Genomic DNA, 14621 nt, shown 5'->3' with positions numbered 1-14621 from the left:
TGTTGATTTGTGTATCTACATACACACATACTGGCATTTACTAGTACAGAACCAAATTCCGACACAGCAGTGGCCTAAGAAGTAAAGAGTAGTTAGATTGTAACTGGTTCAAATCCCAAACTGGCTCGGAAAAGCTGGACAGAGAAAAGCGCCGTCCCCTTCCTCAGCGACTACTGATGAGTTGCCCTTGAGCAAGGCAGTTGTGATCTTGTATTGCTCAATAGGTAAAGTATATCAAGGTGTAGGGGTTTGATTCCCACTGGGACCAAAACCATGCAAGAAAAAAATACTAAAAAAAATACTGTATCCTGTTCATTTTGATAGAAGTCCCGTCTAAATGGCATACATATTGTTTGTTAATGGTCTCTCTCGCTCTGTGTGTCCCTGTCCAGGATCCACATCTCGGTGCAGATCCCCCACCAGGACGGCATGCTCCCCCTGGTGTCCACCATGCCTCTGCACAACCTGCACTTCCTGCTGTCCGAGTCCATCTACCGCCAGCAGCACGTCTGCTCCAACCTGGTCACCCTCAAAGACCTGCAGGGGCTGTCCGGTCAGTCTCACACACACACACACACACACACACACAACACACACAACACACACACACACACACACACACACACACACACACACGGACCTGCTGTGTGTTCTCATGCATCAAAAGCCCCCCGCAGAATTTGAATAGATCAAATAAAGACACCTTTCAGTTTAGTTTGAATTAGTTTTTAAAGGGGGGTTTGCTAGTTTAGTTTAGTTTTTATTTTTTGAAAATGCTTAGTTTTAGTTTAGTTTTTATTAGTTTCAGTGTTACTTTTAGTCTTTTTTTGTAATATGGGGTATTTGTCAGGGGCGAGATTCAAAAATTCAAAATACTAGGCTTATGTATGAAATAAATTGACAAAGACGAAAACTAAAGACATTTTCTCTATAATTTTAGTTTATTTTAGTTAGTTTTGTAAACACACAATACAGTTTCAGTTAGTTATCTTTTTTTGTAAAGCCTCGTTTTTATTTTTATTTCAGTGAAGGAAAATGTTTTTTCACTTTTCGCTATTTTGTTAGTTTTCATTAACGATAATAACTTTGCTTCACAGTATATAAAATGACAAGATAGTAAAACAACAGCACCACAAAACAAATAGTACATAATATCACAACACAATAAGTACGGCATGAAGCAGATAATTAAAATAAAGATAAAGCAAAACACAATCAAATAAAATAGATAAAAGAGAAAAAAGAAAAGAAAGAAACAAAAAAGTCTTAAAATCAAATCTAATCAAACAACTTTAAGTGTTTACAGGAGAGTAAAAAAGTGAAGACAAATCTCCATAATAAAGAACCAGGGCATTGATAATAGAATCGTTATTAATTTATTTATTTATATAAAAACACGTTTTAGGAGGGATTTAAAAGAAGATACTGATTCTGCTAACCTGAGCTGTAGAAAAAGCTTCAGTTCCTAGACCTCCCACGTCACAAGCAACCAAATATTCCTCATGGGTCAAGGGTCAATATCCACGTTCCTCTGCGTTTGTGTCTCCATAGAGACGGGTTTCCTGGACGACGTGTCGTACGACAGCATCTCTCTGGGTCCGGGGTTCGACCGGCCGTACCAGTTCAACCCCAACGTCCGCGAGGCCAAGAGCCTGCAGCTCTACAAGCACCTGAACCTGAAGAGCTGCATCTGGACCTTCGACGCCTTCTACGACATGACCGAGCTCATCGACGTCTGCGGGGGGTCGGTCACCGCGGACTTCCAGGTACGCTGGGACAAAGTCAAGTTTCAGTCAGAGGTGGAAAGTAACTAAGTACATTTACTCGAATACTGTACTTAAGTACCATTTTGAGGTACTTGTACTTTACTTGTGTATTACCATTTTATGCTACTTTATACTTCTACTCCACTACATTTCAGAGGGAAATGTTGTACTTTTTACTCCACTGCCTTTATTTGATAACTTAAGTTACTAGTTACTTTGCAGATTCAGATTATTAATACAAAATATAATCAACTAATAAATTGTGATGTATTATTATAGATTACTGTAAGATACCCAGCAGTATATAAAGTAGTGGAAATCAGCCCCACCTTTTCCAGCTGCAACATTAAAGTGATGCTTACACATTAATGCATCAATAATTATAATTCAATAATATAATATATACTGTATTATTCTGAAATGGGCCATTCTGCATAATGAGTACTTTTACTTTTGTTGCTTTAAGTACATTTTGATGCTAAACTTTTGTACTTTTACTTAAGTAACATTTTGAATACAGGACTTTTACTTGTAACAGAGTATTTTTATACTGTGGTATTTCTACTTTTACTTAAGTAAAAGATCTGAATACTTCTTCCACCACTGGTTTCAGTTTATTTGCACAATAGTTCTGATAAAAATATGATAAAAAAAAATAGGACAACACAACAATAGAATTAAATGAATTGTGCTGGAGAGGAAAGAAGCCCGGAGTCATAAAGTCATAAAAAACATTCACATAAAACATACATACCAACATTACCAATTATTAACATCCCAACATCAGTCATTAAAACATACAGTGTATACATAAAAGACAAGATAGACAAAAGAAAACAAAAAAATTACATAAATATGCACAGTGGCTGACTAACCTAAATACCTAAATAAATAACATGCACACTTAATGTCTTCTGTCTACCGTTTCTGTTTAACATGCATGGATAAATAAAAGGCATTAAATTAGCTTGCATTGTACTTGAAAAGTCACATTTGCATCAGTTTACCTGCAGGCTGTTGAAGTAAAGCAGTGAATGCAGAGAGGAAGGCAGTGTAATAGTGGCTATTAAAAGAAAATAACTTGTTTTCATTAATAATATTATACTTAGTCAAAGAATTCATTTTACAACATGTATGATGCGTTTCAAATACATCTTTGCTTTGATATTTTTTCTGCAACAGAAAAAGCATAAATATAGTCGAATAAATAAAAATATAAATGAAGCAATTCTAAAGAGAAAATAAAACAAAAAGAAAAAAAGAACAGAAAAATAAATAAATAAACCGTGGCTTGTTATCATTCAGCTTACACACAGGTATAGGTGATTATTAATAGTGTTAACTAGGTGTAATTACATTGCTATTAACCACTTTAGTACTTTCAGATACTGTCCTCTAAGTCAGTGGTTCTCAATGAGGGGTCCGGGGACCACCAGGGGTCCTTGAGGGGGTTCCAGGGGGTCCGCAGCACATTGATGAATTGTTAAACTTCACCATTATTTAATTTACAAGAAGTTAACACAATTAGAGAATGTAGAAGAATGACTGTTTTGATCATAGTTTCTCTGTTATCTCTCTACCTACAATACAGACAGTCATGGAATTCTGGACAAAATCATATCTAGCAATAAAAGATATCGTCAGATTTGGGTCCGAGAGACAAAATCTCATCAAATGGGGGTCCGTGGCCCTAATGTGGACTAAATTAGGGGTCCTTGATATGAAAAAGGTTGAGAATCACTGCTCTAAGTAAAGTCAGAAGATAAGCTGAGGTTCTCTTGTTGTCCTCCAGGTTCGGGACTCGGCCCAGTCCTTCCTGACGGTGCAGGTTCCTCTCTATGTGTCCTACATCTACGTGACGGCGCCGAGGGGCTGGGCGTCTCTGGAGCACCACACCGAGATGGAGTTCTCCTTCTTCTACGACACCGTGCTCTGGAGGACAGGTCTGTAGAAGTTTCCCATCATGCATTTGTCCTGCACCTATCCCGCTATCCAGTTGAACCAAATTTGTATTTTGTAAACACAAAAACAGTTACCAGATGATTTCTTGCAACTTTTGTTTTGCTTTTAACTTTTTATTTACTCATTTATTTAACAGGGACAAATGCATTAGACATTGTTTCATATATAAAATACAAAATAGATGCTATGCATGCAGGTTTCTAGCCAAAGCTAATTTGCAACCCCTGTCCCTGGCTTGGCTTTTGGGGTACAGATAACAAAAGTACAGGAAGATTAAGATTGTAAATAGTACAGAAACATTAAAATACAATGCAGGTAAGAACAGAGACCTTTGTTAATGGTAAAAAGATTGTACTATACATTTCCACCGCCTGAACTGCCCTGCATTTTACCTCCTCCCACACTCCTCCCACCTGTCTCTGTTTCAATCTCAATGTGACCTCTGACCTCCTGGTGGGTGTCTCCTGTCTGCAGGCATCCAGACGGACAGCGTGCTCTCAGCCAGACTGCAGATCATCAGGATCTACATCAGAGAAGACGGACGGCTGGTGATCGAGTTCAAAACCCACGCCAAATTCAGAGGTTAGTCCCCAACAAAACCAACGACATGTGGACTTTGCTAATATAGAAAAAGAGCGATGGAGGAATCTTAAATCTTCAGCTTTGTTCTGAAGCAGTGAATGTCAGCTGAATGAAACCTCACACTTTTCTCTTTTCCTTTTGTTCTTTCATTTTGACCTCTTTTACCTCCTCCAGGTCAGTTTGTCCCTGAACACCACACCCTGCCGGGCCACAAGTCCCACCTGATGGCCCCGGACCACCTGGGAGGCATCGAGTTCGACCTGCAGCTGCTGTGGAGCGCCCAGACCTTCGACTCGCCCTACCAGCTGTGGAGGGCCACCAGCTCCTACAGCAGGTCAGTAGGTTCATCCAGAGCCATGGGCATAACCAGAGGGATTTTGGTAATCTCTAATCAAATGTCTCCATGATACTGACAGTCAGATTTTACAGTTTAACTGAAATGGGAATTTTGAAATTGCGTCAAGTTTCTAAAAAGATCATCTTTACCCAACCGTGTGTGTGTGCCAGGTGCGTCGGAGGAGAAGGATAAAGTCAAAATCTGTAGACATAAAATTGAAATAAAATCCTTGTAAGTGAAGACAGTGTGCAGGAGTCTACAGATATTAATTTTGAAATTGCATCAATTGTTATTTTTTGGGGAAATGATAGAGCTGTGCCTTGCTCAAGGTTTACATTTATTCTATAGGGATCAGTAAGGAACAAAATTCAATTTGATGCACTAAATTCCATCTGGAAGCTTTACTGCATCAGCTGTATGAACTTTGTGGGAACCTTAGGGCTTCTTAAATCACAACCACAGGGGAACCTCAGAGAGCGCCTTGAGGAACACCAGAAGATTCCTTGAAGAACCCCTTCATAACCCTAACCATAACAATCCTCTAACATGTAGGGGTTCTTCAAAAAAAGCCCTTTAGGGATATTGACTTCTGAGAAACCCTTAAGATGCTTATTGGCTCCTTTTGGATCTTCAAAGAATATTATTTGGCTGTGGCGTTAATCCCTCTGCGTTCTTATTCAACAGGAAGGACTATTCTGGAGAGTACACGGTCTTCCTGGTCCCCTGCACCGTCCAGCCCACCCAGCCCTGGATCGACCCTGGAGACAAGCCTCTGTCCTGCACCGCCCACGCCCCGGAGAAGTAAGTCCACACACAGCCTTCACACTTACAGCTGTAGAGAGTTATAATGTACAGCCTCACAACACACACTCACACATTCAGTATCGCACCAGGGCCACAACAAACACTGTACAAAACAACTGATATCACAAGGCAGATATACAGTTACATGATGAACAATACGAGGCTCAGATATTACAACATAACATTCAGAAATCCAACAGGTTTGAGACATCTCATGAAAGGGATCTACAGCTGATAAACAGTAAACATCGAAGTTAGAAGATTAGATCCAAATATATTAAGACCAAGATAATAGCCGTGGGAGATGCAAGTTCTGTTTTAATCAGTGTTTTCCAGTCAGTTGGTGAGCAGTGCAGATGCCATTTCCAATACTTTTTGAAGGTATATTCAGTTAGGTTCACGTACCATTTTATTGTGAAATATTCCATTAAAACATACCAATTATTGTTATAAACATTTCATTATAGCCCTTTTCACACTAACAGTGTGAAAAGGGCTATTGTGGAATATTTCTAAATAAAATGATACATTTAAATATTGATTTGTTTAATTATTTATTGATTTTATTAATTTAATTTTGAGTATTTAAACTTGACTCCAAGGTTACGGTAAAAGAAAGGTTAAAAAAAGTTAATTAAGAGTTTCTTGTTGAGGAGCATGGTGTAGAAGCAGGACAGCAGTTGCATGTATATTTGTATGGATATATGTGCTCATGTATGTGTATATGTATATGTCAACATGCTCAAATAAAAAACATTTGACAGTAGAAGCAGGACAGCAGATCAGTCATCAGCCTGTCGTCCAGCTGTCTCCCTCTTCACCCGTCCCGTTCCCTCTCACAGGTTCCTGGTGCCCATCGCCTTCCAGCAGACCAACCGGCCGGTTCCAGTGGTTTACTCCCTCAACACAGAGTTCCAGCTGTGCAACAACGAGAAGGTCTTCATGCTGGACCCGGCTGCCACCGACGTCTCCATGGCTGAGATGGACTACAAGGGAGCTTTCTCCATGGGTAGGACGGGAGTTTGGAGAGCTTCACTGCACCCATGGGCTTATTTTACATTATGGTTTTTAAGGAAATCCACACTCTCAGAAGGATATCTTGATTGATTTATTGATTTTACATGTTTCAAATAAAACATATACAGCTTGGCAAACTGTAGGCTTTGTCAGGTCATTGGCGAAACAAAATTTTTTATTTGAAACTTGTAAAATAAATCAATCAAGATAATTTTTTATTTACTTAACTGTTCTTGTTTTAGTTGCATTTTTATTGACACTACCTTATATATTTTCGCCATGCTTTTATTTGTTGTGAAGCACTTTGTAACAATTGTTTTGAAAGGTGCTATATACAGAAAGCATATTATTATTATTTATAAGTTATATTTTTGAGAGTGCGGATTTCCTTTTTTTGATTTTTGAATACTTACTTTATGTACACTTTCTTACTCAGCATATGGACTTTCTCAGTCATTTACATTAGACTTTTCACTCTATAAACCACAAGGGAACCCAGGAAGGTTCCTCGAGGAGCCCCTTTAGAAATGAGTTAATTTTCTTTACCATTTAGAGATATTAACTGAGGAACCCACAGGTGCTTATTGGTTTGTTTTGGATCTCAGTAGATCCCCTACCTGTCTTGTTTACTACTTTAATAATATGGCATTTTTCACACTAAAGTTCCCAAATATTGACACTATAGAGGAGGCGAGGATTGATTTGATGTGTCTCACCTTTATTCATAAAACTCAACAGCAAACAGTTTTATGAATAACCACAACCCTTTCTCTTGTTCTCCCCCCCCCCCCCCCCCAGGTCAGACCCTGTATGGCCGGGTGTTGTGGAACCCTGAGCAGAACCTGAACGCAGCCTACAAGCTGCAGCTGGAGAAGGTTTACCTCTGCACAGGGAGAGACGGATACGTTCCCTTCTTCGACCCGACAGGAACGCTGTACAACGAGGGCCCGCAGTACGGCTGCATCCAGCCCAACAAGCACCTCAAGCACCGCTTCCTACTGCTGGTAAACAAAATATATATATGTACTGTATGTCTATGAATTTTATCTTGTCTTTGCAACGTGTCCATACTGTGGAGTCTATGTTTACTACATTTTGTGCTCTATATTTGAAAAGTTTTATTCCCAAAACATAATATGCCCATTTCAGGGGAAACAAATAATTTCATGTCCAAATTAGTCACTTTCCTTATAAAGTGGTGTGACACAAAAATCAGGCTCCACCAACAGGAGCAGAGGTTCAACCACAAATTTGTTTTAAAGTACAAAATGGATGGGCATTAAAAGTAATGTTTATTTAAATTAATAATATTTAAAACATGACATTTTGGCCAAGAAGAATGATGTCTGATGAAGGCCTACTTGTCATATTTCAAATATTCTCTAATTAAATAAACATAACAGTACAATACATACTTTTAATGAGATTGCCATGCCTGTTTCCATGCTTGTATCCTTTAAAAAGAACCAGAAATTGATTTGTTCTGTTTGATGTTGTAAGAGTAGTTGTCTCCTTTTGAGACTTTGGTAATCTCCTTTTGGAAGAAAAACCTTTTAATTTGTGCATTAAGGCTCATTTAATTTCATACAATGAAATGCTGCTTTCATGTTGGTTTCTGAGTTTTTGCTGAATTGGCTTTAATGAGCCTGCAGTATCATTTGGCTTTGATTTGACTCAGCGACTCAGCAGTCGCTAAACTGTTCAGTGGACTTTCAAGTCTATAGTGGTATTAGCTATTATGTTTTATGTAAATTGGTATTGTAATGATAACAGTACTGTTACACAGTGCTATTGATATTCTGCTGAGTGGGCTGTTGTTGCTGTTGGAAGACAATCATATACAGCTGAAGTTTTATGAGTCTGACCCTCAAGTACTTTATATTTTCTTGAGGTTTTTGCTTTAAATCCTTCTAAGTTGACCTCATTCCTGCTGTAATGTACACGTTTTCAATCTCCCCCCGCCCAAACACACACACACACACACACACACACACACCGCCAGTCACCAGACACACCAGTCTGACCACTTCCCTATGGGCTGGAGCTAGACTTTTAAAGAGATATTCAAAGACTGTGGGCTATTCAAATGACTGGCATTCTTTCACCATGCAAATCTCTGTCTGGTCGTTGTCGTTGTTGTCGTTGTTGTCGTTGTTGTTGTTGTTGTTGTCGTTGTTGTTGTTGTTACCTATCATGTGTAGCATGAAAACTGCACCGAGGCTGCCACTGTAGAATTCCCCCTTCATGCATTTGTCCTGCGTGTCTCTTGCATTAATGCTGCAGATCATTTTTTCCTGTATGTTGCACTATAGAACCACAGCAGCATATTTTGAAACAACACTTTCAGACGACTATATAATTTGTAATTTCCAACAGATGAAAAGAGAGAAGCCTAAACTTGATTTTTACATAGAAAACTGCCACTGAAGCAGTATTTCAGCAGTATTTCAGCAGTACTTCAGTGGTCTTTCAGCAGTATTTCAGTAGTACTTCAGCAGTATTTCAGTACTGTTTCAGCAGTATTTCGGCAAGCATGCAGTATGCAGAGGGATTTTGAACTACAGCTACACCTGTACCTGTCATGATAATCCTCCTGAACAGCAGCCAGAGAAAGCACAGGTCCAGATGTTCAGTCCTCTGAGTGTTTTGTCTCTTCTTGGTTCCCGCTGCAGGACCGGAAGCAGCCGGACGTGTGTGACAGATATTTCCACGACGTTCCCTTCGAGGCAAACTTCGCCTCCGACAGCCCGGAGCTGCAGCCCATGGCGGGCATGCCAGGCGTCGACGGCTTCACCATGAAAGTTGACGCTCTCTACAAGGTAAGCAGGACTCACCTGCAGACCATCGGTGTCACAGACCGTAGTGTCATGTAGACTTTGAGCGCCATGCGAGCTTGTTAGATGGAGATTGCTGTAAATGTCGGATTCCGGAAGTAAATTTGTTAAAAGGTAGAACCTGCACACTGATGTATGATTTAACTCTGTATTGCGTGACAACGTTTTGATCCGTGATGGATCTTTGTCAGGTCAAATTAAAATAATATAATAATAATTTAATTTGACCTGATGAAGATCCATCATGGATTGAAACACTCATGTCATTCAATAAAGAGCTAATCATACTCCGGTGTGCGGGTTCTACTTTTTAACAGATGTTTGGCACTTAACTCAGCACCCACTGTCAATGTGTGTATAGTTAATTCTTAGCTTCTGGAAGTCTTCTGGAACATATACAGTACTGTGCAAAAGTCTTAGGCACCCTAGATTTTTTATATACATTTCTTAGAAGTCTTAGATGTTTATTTGTTTTCTGCATTAGTGTGTCAGTAGACTGCTGTTTATTGTAAATTATTGATATTCAGAAACTTTTAAGTTCATTAGTTTTGAAAGCACCTTTGCTTTATGGATATCTTTGACATATACATAAGACTTTTGCACAGTACTGTATATGTTTTCTGAATCTATTGGTATAAAGTCATGGTTTAACTGGTAGTTGGTTGGTTCTGTTTGAAGCTTAGAACTCTTTATATGTGATTTTCTGAAACGTCAGGTTCTGAAAACAGGTATGTGTCAGCTCAGTAGCTAACGCCCTCTGTCCACCTCTCTGTGCTGATTGACAGGTGGAGGCGGGGCATCAGTGGTACCTGCAGGTGATCTATGTGATCGGCCCGGAGTCGAGGTCCAACCCCAGGATCCAGCGCTCTCTGACCTACCAGCTGGGCCGGCGCTCCAGACGCGACCTGGTGGACCGCAGCGGGCGGCTGACGCTGGACGAGTCGCTCATCTACGACAACGAGGGCGACCAGGTGAAGAACGGCACCAACATGAAGTCTCTGCGGCTGGAGACGGCGCCCTCGGCCTCCTTCAACGCCCACGTGGGCAGCTCGGTGGGCGGGGGCGTGGCCGCCGTCACCCTGCTGGTCCTCGTCCTGCTGGCCTCCTGCTTCCTGATCCGCCGCTGCCGCCGGGCGGGCAAGAAGAAGAGCAAGAAGGCCACCAAGGTGTACGAGGAGTATCCGCTCAACACCAAGGTGGAGGTGTGCATGGACAAGTGCCTGGAGAAGAACTTCAGCAGCAAGCACTGCACCGTCCGGAACATCAACATCCTCAACCGCAACCAGGAGCCCAACGGCAAGGCCCGGGTCAAACAGGTCAACCTGGAGGTCAAGCTCCACAACAACCTCAACGACGGCACCGAGGTCTGAACCTCCTGTCCGGACGCCGGGGAGGAAGAGGAGGAGGAGGAAATTTGAGAAAAAAATGGTATTTTCTAAAAGAGAGTTTGTACTTAATGGAATGAGATGTTTGTTAATGTATTTTTATACCAAGTCTGAAAAAGGGAAGCGTGTGGCGTGCAGCCGGCTCCGTACGCGGCGATGAAATCATTTCACAACTGGGCTACCTCAGGAATCCACCAACCACTCAGCGTCCGGAGAGTCCGTCACATCTGGCCGCCAAAACTCCCGTCTGAAACGCTACTCACGGGAAAATTATGTTTTTTTTAAATTGACATTTGCGTCCTTTCAGCACCAAAACGATGACTGGTAGCTCAGACACTGGTGATTGTTTCGACTAAACACTTCTCTGCTGCATTGTGTCATTTCACTGTAAAGATCACTGTCATTACTGTAGAGTGGTAGCCATTGTACAAGTCCTCCTTCATGCATTCATCCTGCAGCGGTCATGCACTGTTACTGCAGATAATTAATTCTTCAATGTCTCGGAGTAGAAAAGAGTTTCCACCGACCTTGAAAATCCCTGAAGGTTTGGGGATTTGAGAAAAATACGACCGTACATTTTTTTTTGTAAAATATAACCTGAGGAAAACCAGTTTTAACATGAAGGATTTCACCAGGATTTCTTGACTGACAAGATCAGAACAGATAGAACTGTCATTCCCATTCAAATCGATTCCATTCAAATTCGGCGGCCATTTGTATATGAACCGTTGGACTAGCTTCTGTATAAAGCGACTCACAGCAAGTCACTGAGCTGAGAGGTTTTACAGCAAGAACCAAAGCAGCTTCTCTGTCTCCTTGCTGCCATGGATTGCTAACATGCTAATGTTGACTAGAAGAGCTAGAGAGAGAAGTACAGTCTGTGATAAAGCTACATTAGCCTCGTCGCTAACGTTAGCTTTCAGTTGAGTTTTGACAGTTTGCTAACAGACTCATCTGCTCAGTTCTCAAGCAAGTGTGACAGACTTTACAGCCTCAATATCCAGACTTGTGTTGTCACCATAGCAACTATCACTTAAAATTCTGCCATTTTATGCTGTACTAGCCAAATTACTAAGGCAAACAGTGGAAGGACCGTTCTATCCATTCAAGTTCTGTGGTCACATCTCACCCCTAAACATGCCAATTTTGAGTCCTTGAATTTCACCAAACAAGTCCTTAAAAGCCATTGAAATTCCTTGTGTGAGTTTGGTAACCCTGGTAGAATAAAATTTGTTTTTTGTACCGCTGAAGTCTAGCTTCTCTCAACTAACCAACTTCTGATGACTGAAAACAGAGCAAAGTGTTCCTCTTGGGGGTTTTTTTCAAAGCGGTTGAGCGGTTGTCATTGTCTATTTACCAGAGAGTTTTCCCTACCTGTAGCTGCCAGGCCGCGATGTCTCACGTTTCACTCTCGAAACGGTTAGCCAATCGGAACAGAGGGGTCGTTAATATTAATGAGCCTTAAAGACACAGCGACAGGAACAGCCTGTTCTTGGTAAGGCTCAGAGAGATGCTGGAAAATGAACGTGTCAAAATGGATTGAGAGTGTTTTTGGTTCATGACACCACACACACAGCTTTGAATGGACCTCAAGACAGAAAATAACCCTTTCACTAACCAACTTCTGATGACTGAAAAGAGAGGAAAGTTAATTTTTTTCCAAACAATTCTACTTGGTGTTTAGTCTGACGTGCAGCAGTGAATAGAGGGAGGACTTGTATAACGGCTACAACTGTCTCCGACCACTATGAAAGTATTAAGCGGCTGCAGTGAGCTGCTGTCGCCCGAGGCTGAACGAGCACAGACTGTAAATAATGACTGATAACAATTCAAGTGCAATTAACGCCATAACTTCTGTTAATCCTTCCCTCATGAGCAGGTACTCCGTTTGCATTTGAAAATGTCTATTTCAAGCCTTACTTTTCGACATGTGTTGTCACGTTGTAAAAACATATATTTGCTACTTGTTTCAGCTACGTGAAACCACAATTTTATTTTATTTTTATTTTTTTTTTACCTAGACAGCTGCCAATATTAAGTGCCATGCAGTATTTTTCCTCATGAATTTCAAAAAAACGTGCGGTCAAATCATCCAAAGTGTTTTTTTTTTTCTCTTCCCTATAGTGAGAAAGTGGGTTTTCCATTTGATTGTAATATGAACCGTCACTGTATGGAAAAGAAAGAGTGTTTCAGCCGACTGTGTGCACTTTGAATTCAACTTGCAGTATGTTTTGGGTTGCGATCCCGTCCACAGTAGAGATGCTTTAGCCTTACAACTGTTTTAAAAATAATTATTCTTATTTTTTATCATGTCACAGTATTTTGTACGAGATGCGTGTCTACTGTATGCCTTCGTTCTGCCCAAAGACACAAAACCCCTCACTAATTTTTTTAATTTTTTTTGTATTGACACCCACTCTGTCACTCAAATATGTTTTTATTTTTCTCATTTATGTATCATTATGTTACCCTCATATGACGTATTACTGTATGTAAGCCTCAGCTACTGATGTACCCATTCTGTTAATATTTCTTATTTGTGGAAGTGTCTGACACTGGCTGGAGAGAAGAACTGAGCACTGCAGAAGAAGAAGCTTTTCTTTAATGTGGGATATTGATTTGTCACTCTCTCTCCATCCCCCCCCCCCCCCCCCCCCACCCCCACCCCCTCCCCAACCCCCCGCCCCCCATCCTTACCCCCCCCCTGTCTTCATTCAACTGTGTGCCTATCCAGAAACATGGGAACGGGAAGTCGGGGAAAAACATTATATTTTTGGTGCTATCATTTTGTGGAAAATAACTACAATGCTATCAATATGATGATGATGCCTGTATTTGGTGCCTTTTTTAGTAATAAAACAAAACTGAAACCCAAGTCTGTCCTGTATAGAATGTTTATTTATTAGTTTCCAATCTAGTTTTATCTGAAATATAGGATTTTCTGGAAAAGTCCAAATAAAAACTGCACTTTGCCAGCATCTCTAAACTACACTGTAATTAGTCAATTTCCTTGTAAAATATACAGTATATACATTTGGACCTTTGAATTCACATTTGAATGGGAATATCAACTTCCTGCTGTTTAGTAATAATAATTCAGAGCTGTGAACATTTCTTTTTATGTTCGTTATTAGCCTGTATTACCTAACAAAATGATAAACATGACTGGAAACATTTCTATGATAACCATGTTGTTAAACTGTGACGTTTATGGGCAGAGAACATGGCAGCTGTGAAGGGAAAAGTAAGGCTTACAACATGTTTTGGCTATTGAATTAATTAAAATATTAATTACATGCCTGATGAGCATTCTGCTAATAGGATTCAACCGATATTGGCTTTTGAGGGCTGATGCCGATACCAATATTTTTGGGTTGAAGCTGCCAATAGCTGATATTTTGGATTCATATTCAATAGCTTTAAATTTAACCATTTTCATGTCAAAAATATACAATACAATACAATACAATACAAATAGGCCTATTCACTGTTTTGAATCTGACCAAAATGTTGCATTTGAATGAATGAGTCAGTATAATATTTATCAATTATACAATAATAATAATAATATGATGATGATGATTGATTCACTAGGTATAAAGAGGTACAAACAACAGTACAACCCAGAGGATAACATGTAAAAGTATAATTAAACACTTGTTTCCAACGTGGAAACAAGAGAGATGGATTGTCTGATATCTGATTTTACAATATCAAGAAGCCAATATATGGGTTTAACCCTAACTACTAAAGAGGCTTTTGTTACAAGATCCATTTTATAATAATAATAGTAATAATAACAATAATGATAATAATAAAATACATTTAATTTGTACAGCACGTTTTAAAAAGAGTTTACAAAGTACTTTAACAATCAAGAAGCAAGCCAAATTAATAAAATAAAACAAGTAACATCAAGAAGACAGCATAAAAA

General features: G+C 39.9%; 1 protein-coding gene across 1 annotated transcript in view; it reads left to right on the top strand.

Annotated features, from left to right (window-relative positions):
* Positions 1–13553, top strand: part of fras1 (Fraser extracellular matrix complex subunit 1) — a gene marked incomplete at its 5' end in the record, with an annotated part of 34513 nt that extends 20960 nt beyond the window's left edge. Inside the window, 10 exons of the mRNA XM_071528095.1 lie at positions 393–553; positions 1552–1766; positions 3559–3709; positions 4203–4310; positions 4485–4644; positions 5332–5448; positions 6294–6460; positions 7267–7472; positions 9141–9287; positions 10088–13553. Coding sequence (XP_071384196.1) covers positions 393–553; positions 1552–1766; positions 3559–3709; positions 4203–4310; positions 4485–4644; positions 5332–5448; positions 6294–6460; positions 7267–7472; positions 9141–9287; positions 10088–10672 — 2017 coding nt within the window. The remainder of the gene's footprint in view (positions 1–392; positions 554–1551; positions 1767–3558; positions 3710–4202; positions 4311–4484; positions 4645–5331; positions 5449–6293; positions 6461–7266; positions 7473–9140; positions 9288–10087) is intronic.
* Between the last annotated feature and the right edge of the window lie 1068 nt (positions 13554–14621).

This window comes from Centroberyx affinis, unplaced genomic scaffold, assembly GCF_046629955.1.
Source record: "Centroberyx affinis isolate AG114_WGS23_722 - 3 ecotype Tasmania unplaced genomic scaffold, CSIRO-AGI_Caff_v1 ptg001616l_1, whole genome shotgun sequence".
Lineage (NCBI taxonomy): Eukaryota > Metazoa > Chordata > Actinopteri > Beryciformes > Berycidae > Centroberyx > Centroberyx affinis.
This window is presented reverse-complemented; position numbering and strand designations above follow the sequence as displayed.